The sequence below is a fragment of the Colias croceus genome, chromosome 22 (assembly GCF_905220415.1).
Source record: "Colias croceus chromosome 22, ilColCroc2.1".
NCBI classification, from domain to species: Eukaryota; Metazoa; Arthropoda; class Insecta; order Lepidoptera; family Pieridae; genus Colias; species Colias croceus.
The window spans coordinates 2502368-2522517 of NC_059558.1; the positions used below are offsets into that span (position 1 = coordinate 2502368).

Consider the following 20150-nt stretch of genomic DNA (forward strand, 5'->3'; position numbering starts at 1 on the left):
TATTTGATACTTTATAAGAGTAAACTGTATAAGTTTCATATTCCAATTATTTGTAATTTAAAATTATGTTTTAAAAATTACGTTGACTGAGATCCTCTTTTTTATGGGTTGTTGAACGGATTGGTGGGGTAAAGCAATTTGACAAAACTTAAATCCAAAATGGCGCCGACGAAAATTACATCTTTTCGTCATGGGTGTCATTTTCGCTCATATTAAAAAAATGTGTGCGTGTAGGTACTAGTGTACACACATAAGAAGTGAAACCTCTTTATGACCTTATTTTTCAAAAAGTAATTTACTGTAAGCAACTGTACAGAAATACGTCCAATCACGCGTGGTAGGGATAAGAAAAAAAGATGGCGCGTAACATGCGCAATGTGCATAGGTAACGGAAAATTGTCACGCGTAACGAAAAAATGTTACACTTGAAGTGAAACTTCTTAAACCGGGTTGGAAAAATTTAGTGTAACATTTTTTAAGCCTGCAAGTTCCAACTCCATCGTACACACTAGTCCATTAACATCATAATTATTCTGTCTACTATACTCTAAAAGTTTTACATGTTTTTAAAGAATAGATTCTGAAGACCGAATAACTTTATTACCACATACATTATTAACACATCAATAAAAATTTTGTTGGGTGGCTTCTGAGCGTAGTTAAATTTCATACATTCAGTACCTAGCATTTTTTTAGAAAGAGTATTAGCTATTTTAAAAATATACCTACCCAAAAGAAAAGCAATTTAGGTACATGTTTCTTTTAAAAGCGCAAATGATTTCCAGCTCCTTTAGCTGTTTTACGGAAACAAGAGGCTAAAGAAACTAAAAATGGCATTAATGTATGCCATTAAATTTATCTTTATTATACGTATAATAATATAATTATTTTTACATTTTAAAATTGTTAAATTGTGAATTATTTTATAAAATCAGTACATTTTATGAGTACTTTACCAAAACGTCATTGTTTTTACTCTGTGGAATAGATCATCACTAGCCATGTTCATGCACATCGCTATTCGCTACGGAAAATGGAAATGTGAATGTCAATTTAATTTATCTATGAACAAGATTGGGTTGAAAGCAGTACCTATGAAGATTAATTATTATTAAATTCAAGGAATATACCAAAAATGTGTTGTAAATGTGAAATAAAATAGTGTTGTTTGTTATATTTATACTCTAGTTCATCCTACACGTATCGTACAAGTTGTTAATGACGCTAAATACGTGTGTTAATAATACGAATCGATATAACAAGTGAAGAAACCTAAAGAAACCTATCTTGGTTCTTTCGGTTAATTGTTATCATTTTGTCAATAAAGCTATGAGATAACTAACGGTGAGTAGAATTGTATAATTTAAGACAATTATTGATTTGAACACGTAAGAATATAAATTAAAACCTTTTACGACTTGGATTGTTGTTATTAATTTACCAAATCGTGTTACTGTATATTTTCTCATAATAAAATAAACTGAAATTAAAAAAACAATAACAAATAGGTAGTCACCGAAAACGAAAACCGTGAGGAATAATTGTTTGACTTGTAAATTCACAAAATTATTCGTATTTTATGTGAAAATGATGGAATAAAAATAAAATTATAACTTGCTGTATCTAAATTTTGATTTAATATAAAGAAAACGTTTTACACTAGATAAGATACTCTATAATCAATCAATAAGGTTGTAATGAAAGATAAAAAATGTATTTTATAGTAACCTTAACATTGTTTAAACAGATTTGATTTAATACTTCATTTGTACAGGGTGTTTTAGGTTACAATGTCGCTGGAAAGAGAGAATATGGGCGTGATGCCTCCAGTTCCTACCACAGGGTCTGTGGACCCTCGCTCTCAGCTTTTACAAGAGATGAGAGAGCAAAACTTTGATATGATACGCTTCTCTTCATATAGAACAGCTTGCAAATTAAGATATGTTCAGAAGAAGTGTAATTGTAAGTAAATACATGTTTAATTAATCATCATCATTATAGTCCTTTCCACCTAAGATGATTTCTGTGACACATCGATTTTTGACACGTGTAGAGATGTCTTTACTGAAATCGTATCAATTGTTTCTGATAATCAATAATATTTTATATGGAAATGAAATCGATTTGAATAAAGTACCAAAATTAGTTTTTCCGGCATTTCGCCAACAATTAACTAAGGAAACTTAGTAAACAACAGCAAAAAAAAAGTCAACAATAACAATTAGTAACAATAACAGAATACCACATAAAATATCAATATAAAAATGCAACTTGTATACAAAGCTGATGGACTCGTACAGACGATTGACTCGATTGACAAACGATCACAAGATGGGCGCCGATTATATGTTTTCCAACTCTATGATTTTTCAACGATCCATTTCATGTACACGAATTGCGTAAGTATTATATTTTTGTGTTATTTTATTTTATTTTTCATTATATTAAACTAAACAATACTGTTTTTGATTTATAAGCTTAAGATGTTTCATTTTTATATTTTTGGTAATAATGCCGCCATAAAATAAAAATACTATGCACTAAAATTATTTGGGCGTTTTAAACATAAAATACGTAATTGGGAACACGACGAAGTGTCACAGGAATCATCCTACGTGAAAAGGACTATAGTAAATATATAAGCTGAAGACCGAGCTGTAGAGCTCGCTATACTCGAGCTATAGATGGCGTGCCTTAGGAGAGGCCTATGTCCAACAGTGGACGGAAAAACGCTGAAGAGAGAGAGAGTAAATATATTATGTACCCATAGAAAGTTAATTTCTCATTATTATTAGCACGTAAACATTCCAACTGTAAGGGCATGGGCGTCCTTTATAGTTTATATAATCCACTATGCTGGCCAAGTATGAGTTGGCCATGTTGTCGAACTTTTAATTTAATTAATGTTGATATTTAACACAATAAATGTATCTTATCAAAATATCATTACTTTCTAGTGCTAGACAATAGAACATATTAGTTAAATTGTCTATAGTTCTGTTTATGATGTAAAGAAAATTGTTATTATCTGCAGAGTAATTTATGGAGCTGCTTGAAACAATTTGGATATTCTGATCAGTAGAATATTTATTTATACTGCATTGGTATTTATTATTTTGTTTCACAGGACAAAAGTTTTTCCAAAAAGCAGGCCACACATTTAGTTTATAACAGACACCTTTTCCAATACAGTGTTAGATAACAATTCTTAAAAGCCTCGCTTAATATGAATTCATTCAGATGAGTCATAGTGACTAATAAGGCTTTATTTACACCCTGAGTAATTCTGTCTTATGGTATATAAGTTGTTTACTTTACATCATACATTAAATTAGAGTATGTTGACCATATCTTATCTTCTATTTTATTTAAATAAAAACGAATAGCCTAGTGTTGTCGAACATAAAACTCAAGAATGGCACAACCATTTTGGCTAAGTAATTGTTTTTTAACATGTTTCTTGAGCTACAAGAAAAGTTATTATAGGGAAACAAAGTGAAAGAGGCAATAGGGCAGAACAAATGTTTTCCAGGGCACCTAGTTTTGCAATAAAGTTATGGAAAGACGGAAGCAATGATTGTGTTTCAATCAATGAAAATGAATGACCTATTCTCTTAATATTTGTCTGTTATACATAATATATAGTGTAAGCACAGATATAAAATACAGAAAGATTTAATAATAGAATAGAAAGATAAATTTGTGCTACATCTTTTTCATTAATGTTGGATTTTCATTTTGAGCGCTTAGAGATGAGGCGCTTGTACATGGTACTATTGGTTGTCATAAATTGTGTTCCATTCTTAATTTGAAATATTTTTGGCAAGCAACATTGGTTATCATAAGTTTTGTACCCTTTTAATTTGAATCTTTTTATTTTATTCCAGTACACGCAATAGATATATGGAATGTGATAGAAGCGTTCAGAGAGAACGCTCTCAACACGCTCGAACCGAACGCGTGTGTTAACGTGACGAGATTGGAGACATTGGTATCGTCTCTATACCATAATCTGAATAAACGTCTGCCGCCAGCCAATCAAGTGTCGGTCGAGGCGTGTTCAGCGTTGTTGTTGAATTGGTTGTTGTCCGCTTATAGTACTGGGTGAGTAAAAATAATATTTAAAATTTAATTTATCCGTCCAATAAAGTATTACACGAACATTTTAAAATGTCACCTACGTCATATACGGACAATTGGAATACATTTTTGAAATGGTAGTTTAATACGTTATTCGATGAATAAATTTTAACCAAGGATTGAAAAATCGGCCCTTAAAGAAACATCATATTATTCTGTTTTACAATTATTATTTTATAAAATTAATATAAGTTACTTTATTTTTCAGTGAAAATGTTGGCAAGATTAGAGTGTTTTCAATCAAAGTAGCGTTGGCGACGATGTGTGCTGGCAAACTTATGGACAAATTGAGATGTGAGTACACATAAAAATTATTTTAAGTAAGGAAGGCTATATAACATTACGCTAAGGCCCACAGGAGAGGAGTACTGCGGTTAAAACCGCAGGGCACAGCTAGTTTTAGATATTAGCGGGACGTTAAGGGACCTGCGCGCACCCGCACTTGCACCTGCACCTAACTTCCGAACCGCCATTAGGTTTGAATGAAACTGTATATACAACCCGTCCGATTAGGGCCCTTCTGGCCTCCTCCACTCAAGCGACAGCTCAAGCCGAGGTTCGTGGTCCCCGTCAAGGGGGGACGCCCTTGCGCATGTCGCTACCAGGGTGAACCTTCAGTTCACCCCCGCGTCCGCGTTAAAATGTAGTAGCCCTTCTGGCTAACATTGAGAAACACCATACAAAAAAAAAAAAAAAAATGTATATACAAACTATTGTCAATTCTTTTCAGATATTTTCTCTCAGCTATCAGACGGCAATGGTCACTTATTAATGAAGAGATTGTCAGATTACCTACGGGAAGTACTGGCTTTGCCTGCCGCGGTGTATGAGTCACCATCCTTTAGTTACAATGATAGCCTCGCGCTGTCTATATTTAATCAGGTATTTTGATGTTTTAAATACATATGTTATTATATGATTTTTTGAAAATTGTTCATAAAACATCTCTTTATAATCTGCCTTAGGGAAGAATTTTTGGAAGGTTCTGAGATGAAATATATTTATTATAAATAAAATATTACTGAATTGGATGTCACTGATTTATTAAAAACTAGCGGTCCGCCCCGGCTTCGCCCGTGGTACATATTCACGTTTTCTTTACATAAGAACCATCCTCGTACTTCGGAATATAATAAAAAAAGAATTAAAGAAATCGGTTCAGCTGTTCTAAAGTTATGCGCTTACCAACACATTTTGGGATTCATTTTTATATTATAGATAAATAATTTTTCGTACAGCTAAAGACTCGAAATGTAAAATATGAAAAAAAGGGAATCATTCAAAAGGGATGAATGTTTACCATTATCCTTTTTAAGATATTAAATCCATTATAATCCATAATAAGAGATCTATATCTCCAAAAAATAAACTTTCAACATAAATTATTCCATTACTTGCAGAACACAAAAATAACAGTAAACGACTTCCTCGACACACTAATGTCGGACCCCGGGCCGCCGTGCTTAGTTTGGCTGCCTCTGCTGCATCGCCTTGCTAGTGTTGAAAATGGTATGTAGTTTTATAAGTTTTTCTACTTTATGTAAAACATAATTATAAATTTTCATGTTTGGCGTGATAACTGAAACTAGTAAAATCACAGTACTAAATTTGACCTTCGCTTACAACCTTGACACTTAATATGTCTAATAAATAATGATTGTGTGTATTTTTTATTAATCTGTCCATTATGAAATTATTAAGAATACATTCGGCACTCTATATGAACCCCCGTCCGACTAGGGCCCTTCCGGCCACTCCTCCACTCAAGCGACAGCTCAAGCCGAGGTTCGTGATCCCCGTCAAGGGGGGACGCCCTTGCGCATGTCGCTATCAGGGTGAACCTTCACCTTCAGTTCACCCCCGCGTCCGCGTTAAAATGTAGAAGCCCTTTTGGCTAACATTGAGAGACACCATACAAAAAAAAATCTATATGAACTATAACTGTGCGAAATGTTATCGGTATGTATCGGTAGGTAGTGTAGGACCCACTATGCTACCTTTTGGAACTCCTGTCTGAATGTTATGTTCAAAAAAGTATCTGTCACTCAAAGAGACTATTCAAGTTATTATTAATTATGAGACAATGGAAGGTATGAGACAGATAGACCATTTTTTATTTTACACTTAATAAGACATGTCACACGTGATCAAAGGCTGGACATGTATCTAGCATAGTTCACGTACGGTCGCGAATTACGAAAAATTTTTAAGTTGTATTAACCATTCAAGAGATTAATTACATTCGCATGTGAACGGATTGCATTATTTTTTTTTTCACAAGAATGACAGAGTTAGGTTATACCAGATCAATGTACGAAATTCGTTGTATTTTATAACCATACTTTATCAAATCTTGATAACAATACGTATTTTTTTTGGACTAGTGGTACATCCACTGGCGTGTAGCGTATGTCGTCGCGGTTCGTTAACCGGTCTCCGCTACCGATGCACCCGCTGTGCTGCATACACTCTCTGCCAGGATTGCTTCTGGCGCGGCCACGTGACCCCGCCGCATACTAACGAGCACGAGGTCAAGGAATACGCGACATATGTGAGTTGGAAATAAAAAATGTATAGAAAACGTACACATACACAATACAAACTGACACCTAACTCACACACACACACACACACACACTTAACCACTCATCTAAATTTCATCATTTACACCTTACATTTCACACATACTCATTTATCTTTCTATAGTTTATAAACCTTTTTGTTATTTAATTTGCGCCAATGTTTTTTATACAAAATTGACGCAAACGTGATAGCATATAATCTACGTACGTTGTAAATAGAACGCTATCATTGCTATAGAGTACTATGTACTACGTCAAACTCTGTTTTCCAGCAGCATTAATTATTATTATTTAATGATTTATAAGTTTCTCACTTAAAGTTCTAACAGACGAACGTCAAGTTGTGAACGGCAGAGGCTACTTCAGCCGTCGCCACTTGTCGACGGCACGTATTGACTGCTGCCGCCGACGCTTCGACGATTGTCGTCGACAGGTGGCGACGGCTGAAGTAGCCTCTGCCGTTCATAACTTCACGTTCGTCTGTAAGAACGCTTACATAGAAGAATTAATGATGAATAATGCAAAAATTGCAGAAGTCCCCGTCGAAGCAGATCGGCGCGACGCTCCGCAAGTCGTTCCGCTGCGTGCCGGAGCGCGCGCGGCCCGCGCTGCCGCGCTACCCCGACCAGCCCGAGCGGACGCTCAACCTGAGCCACATCGTGTGAGTGTGACGTCACTAGTGTGTACGTGTAGCCAACCATTCAGATAATATTACTACGTATGGAGGAGACACCACGAACAAAATCTGTGCGCCATTTTTTTGCTCTAACTAAGTTTTAAAAATTATTATCTAGCTAGGTACTTACCGATGAAAGTTATTCCTTTGCACTTTTCCGTATTATTTGTATTATTTGTGCAATATCGTAACACACACGTAGGCATATTTGATGCGTTTCATTATGTCGGATTCCTACTGACTAAAACCCCACCGTGTACCAACGCGCTGCTTTAGATGGGATGCGGGTACACATTCGCAATCTTCCGCATGTCCCGCCCACCGCTTGCCCGTTTCCAGGCCCTCCGCCACTTGCCCGTTTCCAGGCCCTCCGCCACCTGCCCGTTTCCAGGCCCTCCGCCACCTGCCCGTTTCCAGGCCCTCCGCCACCTGCCCGTTTCCAGGCCCTCCGCCACCTGCCCGTTTCCAGGCCCTCCGCCACCTGCCCGTTTCCAGGCCCTCCGCCACCTGCCCGTTTCCCGGCCCTCCGCCACCTGCCCGTTTCCAGGCCCTCCGCCACCTGCCCGTTTCCAGGCCCTCCGCCACCTGCCCGTTTCCAGGCCCTCCGCCACCTGCCCGTTTCCAGGCCCTCCGCCACCTGCCCGTTTCCAGGCCCTCCGCCACGTGCCCGTTTCCAGGCCCTCCGCCACTTGCCCGTTTCCAGGCCCTCCGCCACTTGCCCGTTTCCAGGCCCTCCGCCACTTGCCCGTTTCCAGGCCCTCCGCCACTTGCCCGTTTCCAGGCCCTCCGCCACTTGCCCGTTTCCAGGCCCTCCGCCACTTGCCCGTTTCCAGGCCCTCCGCCACTTGCCGTTTCAAAGAAACGCATAGTTCCCGTTCCCGCAAAGACGTGGGCTCAAATCCTGCCTCGTTGTCGAATTTTTTCTATTCTAAAAAAAAAACTCATTCGTTAATCATTAATTATGTATTTAATATAATTTATTTTTAATGATTTTTGTATGACTGATTTTTTATCTTTGCTCGATTCATGAACGATTTTTTCATCTCTAAACAATCATATTTAATCGAAATATAACTTTTAGGCCGCCATCTCCCGTACCAGCACATAACGGCTTCCCGGAGTATGGAGGCGGCTACGTCAATACTGGGTCATTGGACAGCCGCTCGTCGAGATCTACACATAGAAGTATGTATTTGTGTGTGTGTTTTTATATGTGTACAGAAGAAAGAAAAATATATCTTTTTTTAGAGCAATAAAATTAAAGTCGGAAAATCGTTTTTATAACTATTTTTAGCTTGTTCTCTGCACGTATGCATATTATCATATTGAAAACAATAAAAAACATATATGTTTGAAAATTTTGATATTTCAAATCCCGTTACATTACAATTGGATTGTAAATTATTGAAAAAAATTGTGCTCGCTAACATTTGCTTACATAATTCTTATATGTGACTAGCTGCGCTTCGCGGTTTCACTCGCGTGGCTCCGCTCCTGTTGGTCTTAGCGTGATGATATAATATAGCCTTCGCGATAAATGACCAGGACCAATAGTTCTTGAGATAAGCGCGTTCAAACAAACAAACTCTTCAGCTTTATAAGATTACTATAGATAAGTGTAGATTACGTAATAGCTCATATTACCACAAAATACTTTATACATGCTGCCATTTTCCCACAGGTATAGCGGAACATCTCTCCCGCGGTGTAGACGACGAGCATCGGCTCATAGCGCGCTATGCCGCGAGGCTCGCACACGAGAACCGCACTATGGTAAGTGTTATACAGATTACAGGGTGTATGTTTTTATATAAATAACATTTAAAATAAATAAAAAAAAAAACAAATTATAACAATTATTAATAAAAAAAATATATAGAAAAATTGGTTTGTTAAATTTGCTGCGTTTATTTTTATACAGGTGTGGTAATAACTGATTTCTTTGGAAAGAATTAATTTTATTTTGTGGAATGAAAAACGTTGTTGGTACTTACTGAATCTGATAATAATTGTTATATTATTTTTAGCCCCGCGCAGGTCGATCGGCATCTCTTACGCCTGAATTGGTAAGTTATAAAACTTGACTACAATTTGTAACAGTCCCCGTTTTATTTAAACTTGAAAAATAAATATAATTTACCTATACCTTTAAACAGTTTATGTAGTACATTTACCTTTCTTCAAATAAAAGAACATCACTATTAAAAAATTATATTTCCATAACTTAACATATAAAATATCATTGAAAATGAGTACCCACGTATTTAATCAGATGTATTTTTGCAGTGCTTTTGGTATTTATATAAAAAAATCACTAAAAAATTATTTATTTTGTATTTTCTATATACAGGGTCGATCATCCTCCGAAGGTTCGGAAGTTGATGCGGCGCGGCAACAGCGCGAATTGATCTCACAGTTAGAGGCCAAGAACAGAGAGATTATGAGAGAGATAGCTAGACTTAGGTGTGTTTTGTCTCTTTTGGGAATTTTGTTATTTGTATGAAATATTGTTATAAATACATGCTTAAGTTCTCGTAATTGGTTGTATTAAATCGTTAAATAAGTAAGTAAGTAATATACAATGTATACGTTCAATGTGAGTAATAAGAAGTTAAAAATGACAAATGGTTAAACTTTTATGACGATTCAAAAGAAGAAGAAGATTAATGAATTAATTTGAGATTCTTTCACATTTTATATTTATGCGTTAACCAAGTTACTTTGACATTACATTGGGTTTATTCCGTACATTTGGCCAGATTATCGGTCTTCGATCGCTTTATATAGCTTGATTGAATCTCTACGTAATTACCAATTATCAGATACTAGCTTTCCACCCGCGGCATCGCCCGCGCAGAAGAAAGAAAAACCCGCATAGTTCCCGTTCCCGTGGAATTTCCGGGATAAAACCTATCCTATGTCCTTTCTCGGGTATCAAAATATCTCTATACCAAATTTCATGCAAATTGGTTCAGTAATTAAGGCGTGATTGAGTAACAGACAGACAGACAGACAGAGTTACTTTCGCATTTATAATATTAGTATGGATTTATTAATTTTGAAATAAGTAAATTATTATACTTTGTTACAAAGAATTTGTGTGTGCTCATATTGCAATAAGCAAATTAGTTTACTATAAAAATTTCATACTTTAATAATTCTTCTTCCTAAAGTGCCTTCTCCTTTGGGAGGTTGGCGATCATTAGGGCTATTTCAATTTTGGAAACCACTGTTCTGAACAATGATTTAGTGCTCTTCCCAAACCATTGACGAAGATCTCTGAGCCATGATATCCGTCTGCGGCCAGGTCTCCTTCTACCTGCCACTTTAATAATTGATTCATATTAATTCCAGAAGGCAGCAAGAAGCGGAATCAGGTGGTAGTGTCGGGTCTGCCCCACCCCTGGTCTCCGAGCTACGTGCACTCCGTCAGCGCAAGGACGAGCTCGAGGGCCACCTGTCCTCGCTGCAAGAGTCCAGGAAGCATCTGATGCACCAGCTCGAGGGACTCATGCGGATGCTCAAGGTGGGTGTATAGCACCCGGGTCTATATTACCCCTAGTCTCGGAGTTAGCGCTGTGCCAATGCAAAGACTAGGAAGCTGGAGGGACTCATGCGGATGCTCAAGGTGGGTGTATAACACCCGGGTCTATACCACCCCTAGTCTCGGAGTTAGCGCTGTGCCATTGCAAAGACTAGGAAGCTGGAGGGACTCATGCGGATGCTCAAGGTGGGTGTATAACACCCGGGTCTATACCACCCCTAGTCTCGGAGTTAGCGCTGTGCCATTGCAAAGACTAGGAAGCTGGAGGGACTCATGCGGATGCTCAAGGTGGGTGTATAACACCCGGGTCTATACCACCCCTAGTCTCGGAGTTAGCGCTGTGCCATTGCAAAGACTAGGAAGCTGGAGGGACTCATGCGGATGCTCAAGGTGGGTGTATAACACCCGGGTCTATACCACCCCTAGTCTCGGAGTTAGCGCTGTGCCATTGCAAAGACTAGGAAGCTGGAGGGACTCATGCGGATGCTCAAGGTGGGTGTATAACACCCGGGTCTATACCACCCCTAGTCTCGGAGTTAGCGCTGTGCCATTGCAAAGACTAGGAAGCTGGAGGGACTCATGCGGATGCTCAAGGTGGGTGTATAACACCCGGGTCTATACCACCCTTAGTCTCGGAGTTAGCGCTGTGCCAATGCAAAGACTAGGAAGCTGCAGTGTGGCACCCGGACGTATGGGCCTATGATGATGCTATATACAGGGTGTCCCACTATTGGTATACTAAGCGCGAAGGGACTTGTAGTTTTGCATACACTGATCACGTTCACAATCCATACTAATATTATAAATTCAAATTCAAATTGAATATAAATGCGAAAGTACTCTGTCTGTCTGTTTGTTACTCAATCACGCCTAAACTACTGAACCAATCACATGCAATTTGGTATGGAGATATTTTGATACCCGAGAAAGGACATAGGCTACTTTTTATTTCGAAATATGTACCACGGGCGAAGCCGGGGCGGACCGCTAGTGCGGTATATACCGCTTCGTTAATGTGAATATTTTGTCTATGAAAACATAATCTTAAACGATAGCTCACGTGCGGGTGGCAAAGTTGGGCGAGTTGCTTGTTATGGGCGTACACATAGAGTTTTAAGAAATCATCTATTTGAAAAAAAAATGCGTCTGGAATTTTATAAGTATTTTTTACGTACTCAGCGTATGCAAAACTATAACCTCCTTTGAGCTTAGTATACCAACAGTGGGACATCCTGTATCCATGCTATAAGTCACGCATGTTGTATATTAACTATTATGGTTTGAGTCCCGCCTCTTTTTTTCTATTCTTTATAAATTTCTAAAATAGATATTATTTATTTTCCCAGACGCAACAATCGTCGCCCCGTTCCACGCCGAACTCATCTCCACGGTCCGCAAAAAGTCCGCCATTGCCCGGGACACAAACACAACCCTCTGCCCCGGAAAGGTAAGTTGCCCCTAGCCCCATTGACCACAGTTTATTACAAAACATTAATGTAGTTAAAAAAGGTTTATGGAGTTTCTTGCCGGTTCTTCTCCATAGATACTGCTTTCCGAATCGGTGGTAAATGTTAAAAATATGTTATGACGATTCGAAAGTGCTTCTAGAAAAAGTCTAATTGAATAAATGTGTTTGAGAAAAAAAGGTATCTACTAGAAAGAAAGAGCGTTTGTGCCGAGAATACGTGTCAGAAGTAAAACCTTTGTCAAGATTAAAAGATACCAAAATCGTCGCCTTATTCTATGGGGTGACGGTATTGCCACGACGCGACCCTGAAATTTTACTCTCAACACACACACAGTTTCACTTCTGACACGTGTGCTCGGCACACACGCAATTTTTTTTTCTATAAATTTATTCAAAGAATTCTAATTCTATAAATTCTATAAATTTATTCAAAGAATGTAACTAAAATCGTTTTTTTTTATAAAAAAAAGGGAATCAACACCACGTGGCACGGTACGCAGTGCGCCGCAGACGCCATCTCTCGGTGAGAGAGAACGGATCGACATGACACATAGCTTGGGTAATTGTTTTATATTATTACTAGCTTACCGCCCGCGGCTTCGCCCGCGTTTTCAAAGAAAAACCCGCATAGTTCCCGTTCCCGAGGGATTTCCGGGATAAAACCTATCCTATCTCTCAAGTTGGATCGAACTGCACATGGTGTGCGAATTTTATTATAATCGGTTAAGTGGTTTAGGAGTCCATTGAGGACAAACATTGTGACACGAGATTTATAATATTATATATATTATTAAGATTTATTTAATTGAACAAGTACCATCCTTTAGACTTTTATCTTGACAATAAAAATATCAATAAAAAACGGGCAAAAAATGGCCAATTTTTTATTTTGAGTTCTGTACCGAAAGGGTAAAACGGGACCCTATTAGCTTGAAAGTTAGGGCCCAGTGTGCCTAGTGCGAGTTTTCATCGAGTACGAAACGTTACTATCGCGTCTGCGTCACAGCGAAATTTGTATGGGGAATCAAAGCTTCCCCATACGTCCGCTAGGGGCGCTGTTCGATTTCCCATACTAATTCGGCTGTGACGCAAACGCGATAGTAACGTTTCGTACTCGATGAAAACTCGCACTAGGCACACAGATAAATTTCGGTGTTTATTTATTTATAGGAAATTTATGAATTACATTTTTATATGTCATAACCAGGTATGGAAAGTATGGGTGGTGATAACAGAGGCTTCCATCAAAATCAACGACCCACCACGAGTGAGTAGTTATTCATTTTTTTTATTTTTATAATATTGAAACAGCGAATGAACGATCTTGTTAGTATTATGCCCTAGTATGGGTAGACCTAACGAAAAAAAAAACATTTTTAGGGCATTTTTAAGTTCAATAGTTTACCATTATTTGTAATATACAAATGTGATATTTTATGCTTTGCCTGGTACTCAACTCAACGAATTTTTTTTTTTTGCTTGTTTATAAAAAAAAAATATATAAAAATGTTTCTTTCAGTGGGCATAGATAACAGGAGTCTAAGAAGCGATCTCCTTTACGCAGCTGATTCTGTGACCAACGCTATGTCGACTCTAGTCAGAGAACTTAACTCGGGTGAGAATTATAAAAATAAAAATATTTTTGGTGTTTTTTCAGTGTTTATTTTAGTGGTTTTTGAAGTGAAACTTCTTATGAAGATTAAAAACGTTTTGCCCTTTTTATTTTACAGTTCGTAATAAATAAAATAAAAAATATAAAAAAGATATTCAAAACAAAATGCTGAATTTTCTAATTGTCTATCACATAAAACAAAACGCATTTTCCTAGCTCAATTGGTATTAAAATTACTTTAAATTATTTAATAATTAACTTTAATATATAATTAACTTTAAACTATTAAAAATTTGCTTCACACTTATGTTATGTTTAAAAAGAATTATATTATTTTGTTAAACCAAACAAATTATTATTGGTATGTTACTGTTGCCGAAATAAGAAGTTTTTCTTCTTAACTAACATTTTATTAGAGAATTATGGAATTCTGCATGACTGAACCCCTTAAAATTTGGCACGTGAGTCTTGCATGTGTGTTTCAAACGACAAATCATTAGATTTTCCATTAAATAGGACACAAATATATCAAGGAATTGTTGAAACAACAAAAAGATATGACCAAAACCCTATCTGACAAAAAAAATATGCTTAAAGTGTCTTGTACCAATAAATTTAAATGAAAAGTGAGTTATTTTTTATTCCCCTCACCTAATGTTTTGAAAAAACTTTTTCGACATCAAAATCAACCATTATTCCTTCAAAATCTCAGCAATGATGAATCTTATCATTTTTTCGTGCAAAATACATTTTAATTAATTAATTATTAAAATAAAGTATTAAATACATATAATAATTTATCCTACAACGCAGGCCTAAAATTTTAACATACAAACATACATACATTATGCAGAATAATCGGCAGAAAAATGACAAAAAAGATTAAAGTCCTCATTTTTTATTTTATTTTTACATACGTAGTTGGTTTTTTAAGTTATCAATGTTTTGCAGAAGGCTCCGATACAGAAGACACGATGAAGGGAGGTTTGGACTCGAGGAAACAGAGAGGTTAGTGTTTGGTGTGTTGTTTTTTTTATATGTGGATTTTTTGTTTTTTTTTTTAGCTGCGGGCTAAAGCGGAGATTTTGAAAGAAGTTTCTATGGACATAATAAATTATGTATGCAGTTTAAAAAAAAAATTTTTAATGTAAAATGTTGTGAATAAGACCATATCATCTGCTCGTAAATATGCAACTGATGATTAAAAAATGTTTAATATCTTCCATATCATACGTACAGACAGACTGTTAAAAATAATTAATAATTACAATATTTATAGCACAATTTCATGAGTTTAATTTGAACCAAAAAATGAGTCAATTATTTAGCTGCGCTTTAGCTGCAGCAGCTTTAAGTCAATTTCATTAGAATGTTTTATTCATTTTAACACCCATATCAATCGTCAATTTTATACATGTATAGTAGCATGATTTTTAATGGGTGCATGATTCAATAAAATAATTATTTTTTGTAGATATTTATTTCAATAAAGACTAATGTCCAAAGATTAATATTTACATGTGAATGTTATCTGTATTGTTTACTAAACTAAAAGTTAGAATGACAAATCCTTAAATTGCTCTTACCTAGCTCAAATTCTGAGCATCCTAAAACGTAGATTATTCCACGGTTTTAGACTTACCATTGTATTAACGCACGTTTTTGTATGGTCCAAAAATATTAATAAGCACATAATAATAATAAAAAATTACTTGGAAAGAAAAGAAACAAAAAAATATGAAACCTACCCAAAAAATATGCTTATAATTCATAAGAATATAAAAATTTAATCCAATTATTTTTTTCCAGATTTTGAAGAAGACGAAGACAGCGATGAGCCCATGCCTCGTCCGCAACTGCCGAGACACTATTTACACGATAACAATGTACAGGTATGAAAAAAGCTAGATTTTTGAGGTTTTTTTTTTCTATTTTCTTACATACTCAGATTTACTACACCTTATAAAGTTTAAAAACGCAAAAAAGCAAGATTTTTTACATTTTTGTCTATATTAGATGCCTATAGTTTGTAGTAGTCACTGTAAAAGGATGCATTCTTATTATTATACCACTATAATTATTTTATAAGAATTATTTTAAAAGTTGCATTTTTTCCCTTTTAAATTTGAATTTAACTGTAACAGTAGGTAGCATTAGGTATTGATTTTTTTTTATGTTTTGCAGTTATTATTTTATATTTTTTTTGTTTGTTTTTTTATCTGCACAATTAAAAGCTTTTGCACTGTTTATATTTCAGAATGTACCGCGTAGTTTGATATCGCAATCATGATTTTTGCTTGCACATTACTTTGAGGTTTGTTTTGTTGCACTTTTTTATTTTTATTCAGGCTGATTTTTCAATCCTTGGTTAAAACATCGAATAACGTATTAAACTACCATTTCAAAAATATGTTCTAATTGTCCGTATTTGACAGTTTACAGGTGATAAATTTTAACCACTTTTTTTTACTTTATTAGACGGATAAATTTTAACCAAGGATTGAAAAATCAGCGCTTTTCTGTACAAATTTTCTAAAAAAAAATTGTAAGAACGTCTTTTTTTCGGTGTGGTTGATAAAATATAAACTGTTTATCCTTTTTGAGTTTATGTTTTTTTTTCTCGTGTACAATACTTGCTTCAGCTCATGACTTTACTCGTGTTTATGCTTAATAATCGTACAAATTGTAATTGTATTCATTACTCATTTAATAAAAGATTATTGAAGTAAAGGTTTATTGTATTCTCTTTTCATTCCAGTTAGTTACATTTAAATTTTGTCCAGTTCTGACCATTTGAAAGAGGTTTAGATTTTTGTTGAAAGGACAAGAATTAGTTATTATCCAAATTGTTTATTTTAATGCATAAAATTGTATAATATTACAGGACACACCGCCACCATTGCCCGCCCGCACCGGCCACTACTTCCCACGGACATAGCTTATTTCATTTATATCTATAGTTTTAACGGGTAATTTATGTTTGTGACGTCACCGTTCGATTAACAGACAAAAAATGAAAAAAAAAATTTTTTTTGCTAAAATAGATTTTGGGTTTCGAAAAATACTATTTTATGTGATTCATTGTTAAAATATGATACAATTTTAAAGAATAATTATTAATCTAAAATTAATTCAATATATTCCTTATTACAGTTTACTTTGTGTATTTTCCTTAATGTAGAAAATGTTATCTAGATCGTTTTTACTAAAATAAATCACACATAAAATAATCAATTTTTTATATAAATTTAACAAACATATTTTACCCGATTTTCATTAATTAAGGTATCTTTTTTTTTCTAGTTATAATAACTTTATATACTGATAGATCTGAACAATTATTTTCTATTGATAATATTTTCAGATGAAAATACATAATTGTATGATTAAGTGTCATTACTAAGTATGAAAAGAAAAACAACAGGAAAGTACTCTTTAACACGTAAATATACATTTTAACGGATTTTTACGTGATTTTTCGTAGATGGATGAATAAATCACGTTTTTAATCCGTTAAAAAGTATGTATTTATTCAGTTATCAAGAAAATACGGAAAACAAACAAGATAGAAAAACTGCATCAAAAATGAAGTCAATTTGTTAAAAAAATAACCAGTGAAAGTTCTCACACAATTATACATAATACTTATACATTCAAAACATCCATTTTTCCATTATTATTTTTTTCAATTTTTTGTACTAAAAAATATAATATATATAACCCCAAAACACTTGTGTCTTTGTGTAGAATTAAATTGGCACTTATCGACTAGTCATTTATTGTATAATGTAGATATGTGTGTATTTGTCGGTTAAAAACTATATTATATAGAATTATTAATTTCGAAACCTTTCTAAAGAAAAAGCTATCTATTGGTAGAATGTCAAATTGGTTTGTGAAAAATCATATTCTTTTTACTTCCTCCTTCGTAAGAATGTATTTAAAATATCTATGGTTTCATGATGCACTGTTTAACAATTTCAAAATGCTAATATGACTAAAAACCTAACCCATGATGGAAAAATATGGCATATAAATATCACCAAAAAAGCCCTTTCGAAAAGTACTTAAAAATACGACATTTTTATTTTATTGATCGAAATTAAAAAGTGTGTAATTATTTTTAAACAATCTTTTAACCTATATTTATTTTTAAACAAATGAAATTTACCTATTTACATTTTAAAATTATTTTAATGGACCCAAATTTTATTGGATTTTGAAATTTTATTTCCGTTCGTGTCGCCTGTATTCACATATCTATCACTATTTTCTGTCTTCCAGATGTCAATTCCTTCCAAAATGTACAAAAATGTCAATTTTATTCTTCCCCCTTTTTTAAATGTATTCCATCGTCTATGTTTTGCTGGCAACTCTGAAATTCTATAATTTTTGACATTCTGTTGTCTATGGCTACAAGAGACGCGAGAAGCGAAGTCTAGTTGAATAAATAAATGTTTGAGAATGAAAAACAATGATAATAGAGAATAACACATTTTAATAAGTAATACGAGATGTCAGTGTTCTTTTCCTTACTTTTTTGTCCAATACGAGAAATAAGAATAAAAACTTAAAACAATGTAAATATCCTTACTTTTACAACATAAAAAAGCTGCTTATAAATATCAAAGTAAGGTTATTTCGTTTTCGCTAAAGACTGATTTTAACACCAAAATTATTCCACCGATTCTAAAAATGTCCATAAACTACCAAAATTTGAAGCCTCTGGTATTTTATATATATTTTTTTTTTATTGATATATCGTTTTTTTGCATCCAAAATAGTTTATATTATCTTCATTACTATTTGAAGGTAAAGCTGGATTAAAAAAATGTTTTTTAAAATCAATTTAGGTATAACGGAAAGCAAAAAATGTTTCTTTTTCAAAATACCATTATGAACTTGATTTCAAGTTATGCGGTTTCATGTTCATTTTATTATGTACTTAGGCTTCCTATACTTTTAGATATAAGTTTATTATCTCTGGTACACTCAAGTGAAACAATGTACTTACGTCTTTGTCTATGGTTTATTGTTTTTTAATTTTTAGCGTTTAAGTCATGTCATATCATTTTATGTGCAATATAAAAACTTCTTGCCGTGATGTGTGATTCTTTTTCTTATTAACCATAAAGATATAGAATGGAATGGATAGTCTATGGTTTAATATTACAATGTTATCTCTTTCTAGAAACCGTTCCGTTCTCTATGGTTATGGAATTATCGTTTCAATCCAAAGTGTATAGATATAATTAGGCTAAGTTAAATGTTACTTAATTTTACTTATACGGACTTGGATGAAAAACTTGGATATACTTACATAAGGAATATGAGGAAATAATATCCATACCAGAGGGTCTGGTTTTATATTTATTTCATCGATTTAAGATGGTACTTCTAATTTACGGATAAGGACTAATTTTTCAATCGTCATATTTTGTCTTTTCCATAGCTTGATTATCGTCTTTTTTGACATCATTCCTAATGTAGAAATTACTTCGATAATTTTTTGTATATTTTTTAATTGCTATGAATGCATTTTTTTCAGTCCCACTGGTATGCATAAGATGGAAAAAGACAACATTATACTAAACACAGATTCTTCAATTTGTATCAAAAATGGAGGGCAAAAACTGCGCATTGTTTTCGCGCCATTTTTTGCTCACACACTATCTAGTTTGTATTTTCTGTGACACAATATTGTTATAAAAAAACTACATACAGTTTTTTATATGTCGATTCTCTTCATAAAAATGTACCATTTGCAGAAATATAGTAGGAAAAAGGAACGTATTTTGAAATTGCTCTTTTTATACCGTGATAGATTTCATACTGTTTAGTATAGAGTAGGTAAGGGATTACTACTATTGATAGGTTGCGGCACAAAAAAAATAATTTCTCTATGGTAACATTTTTGTATACGTCGTCACGTGTATTTGTATATTATGACATGTAATCGTGTATAAAGCTTGGGGAGCCATCTTGGTTTGACGTTGACATTTGGTCGTTCCATAGACTATAGATTTGTTGTTATATATTCAGAGAATGGTAGTTACGTATTGCATTATTCTAGTCGGAAAATGAAATTACATTCTATTTCGATAAATTTTACTGAGATTATTGCAAAA

At 34.5% G+C, this 20150-nt stretch overlaps 1 protein-coding gene across 1 annotated transcript; it reads left to right on the top strand.

Moving 5' to 3' along the window:
• Positions 1-1043: 1043 nt before the first annotated feature.
• Positions 1044-17435, top strand: LOC123701937 (dystrobrevin beta). Its single transcript, XM_045649570.1, has 20 exons — positions 1044-1344; positions 1775-1962; positions 3888-4104; positions 4349-4434; positions 4871-5022; positions 5541-5649; positions 6525-6691; positions 7256-7383; positions 8480-8583; positions 9080-9171; positions 9426-9464; positions 9749-9861; positions 10753-10924; positions 12289-12389; positions 12881-12969; positions 13618-13677; positions 13930-14025; positions 14974-15030; positions 15832-15914; positions 16907-17435. The coding sequence occupies exons 2-20, from the start codon at positions 1791-1793 to the stop codon at positions 16958-16960; spliced, it is 2091 nt and encodes a 696-aa protein (XP_045505526.1). The 5' UTR covers positions 1044-1344; positions 1775-1790; the 3' UTR covers positions 16961-17435.
• Positions 17436-20150: the final 2715 nt, after the last annotated feature.

What these genes read in the sequence shown, in the direction of transcription:
- LOC123701937 (XM_045649570.1), top strand. Translation starts at nt 1,791, where the DNA reads ATGTCGCTGGAAAGAGAGAATATGGGCGTGATGCCTCCAGTTCCTACC. An exon ending in TGTTCAGAAGAAGTGTAATT is followed by an intron (nt 1,963 to 3,887) that starts GTAAGTAAATAC and finishes ATTTTATTCCAG; the next exon opens with TACACGCAATAGATATATGG. An exon ending in GACTCATGCGGATGCTCAAG is followed by an intron (nt 10,925 to 12,288) that starts GTGGGTGTATAG and finishes TTATTTTCCCAG; the next exon opens with ACGCAACAATCGTCGCCCCG.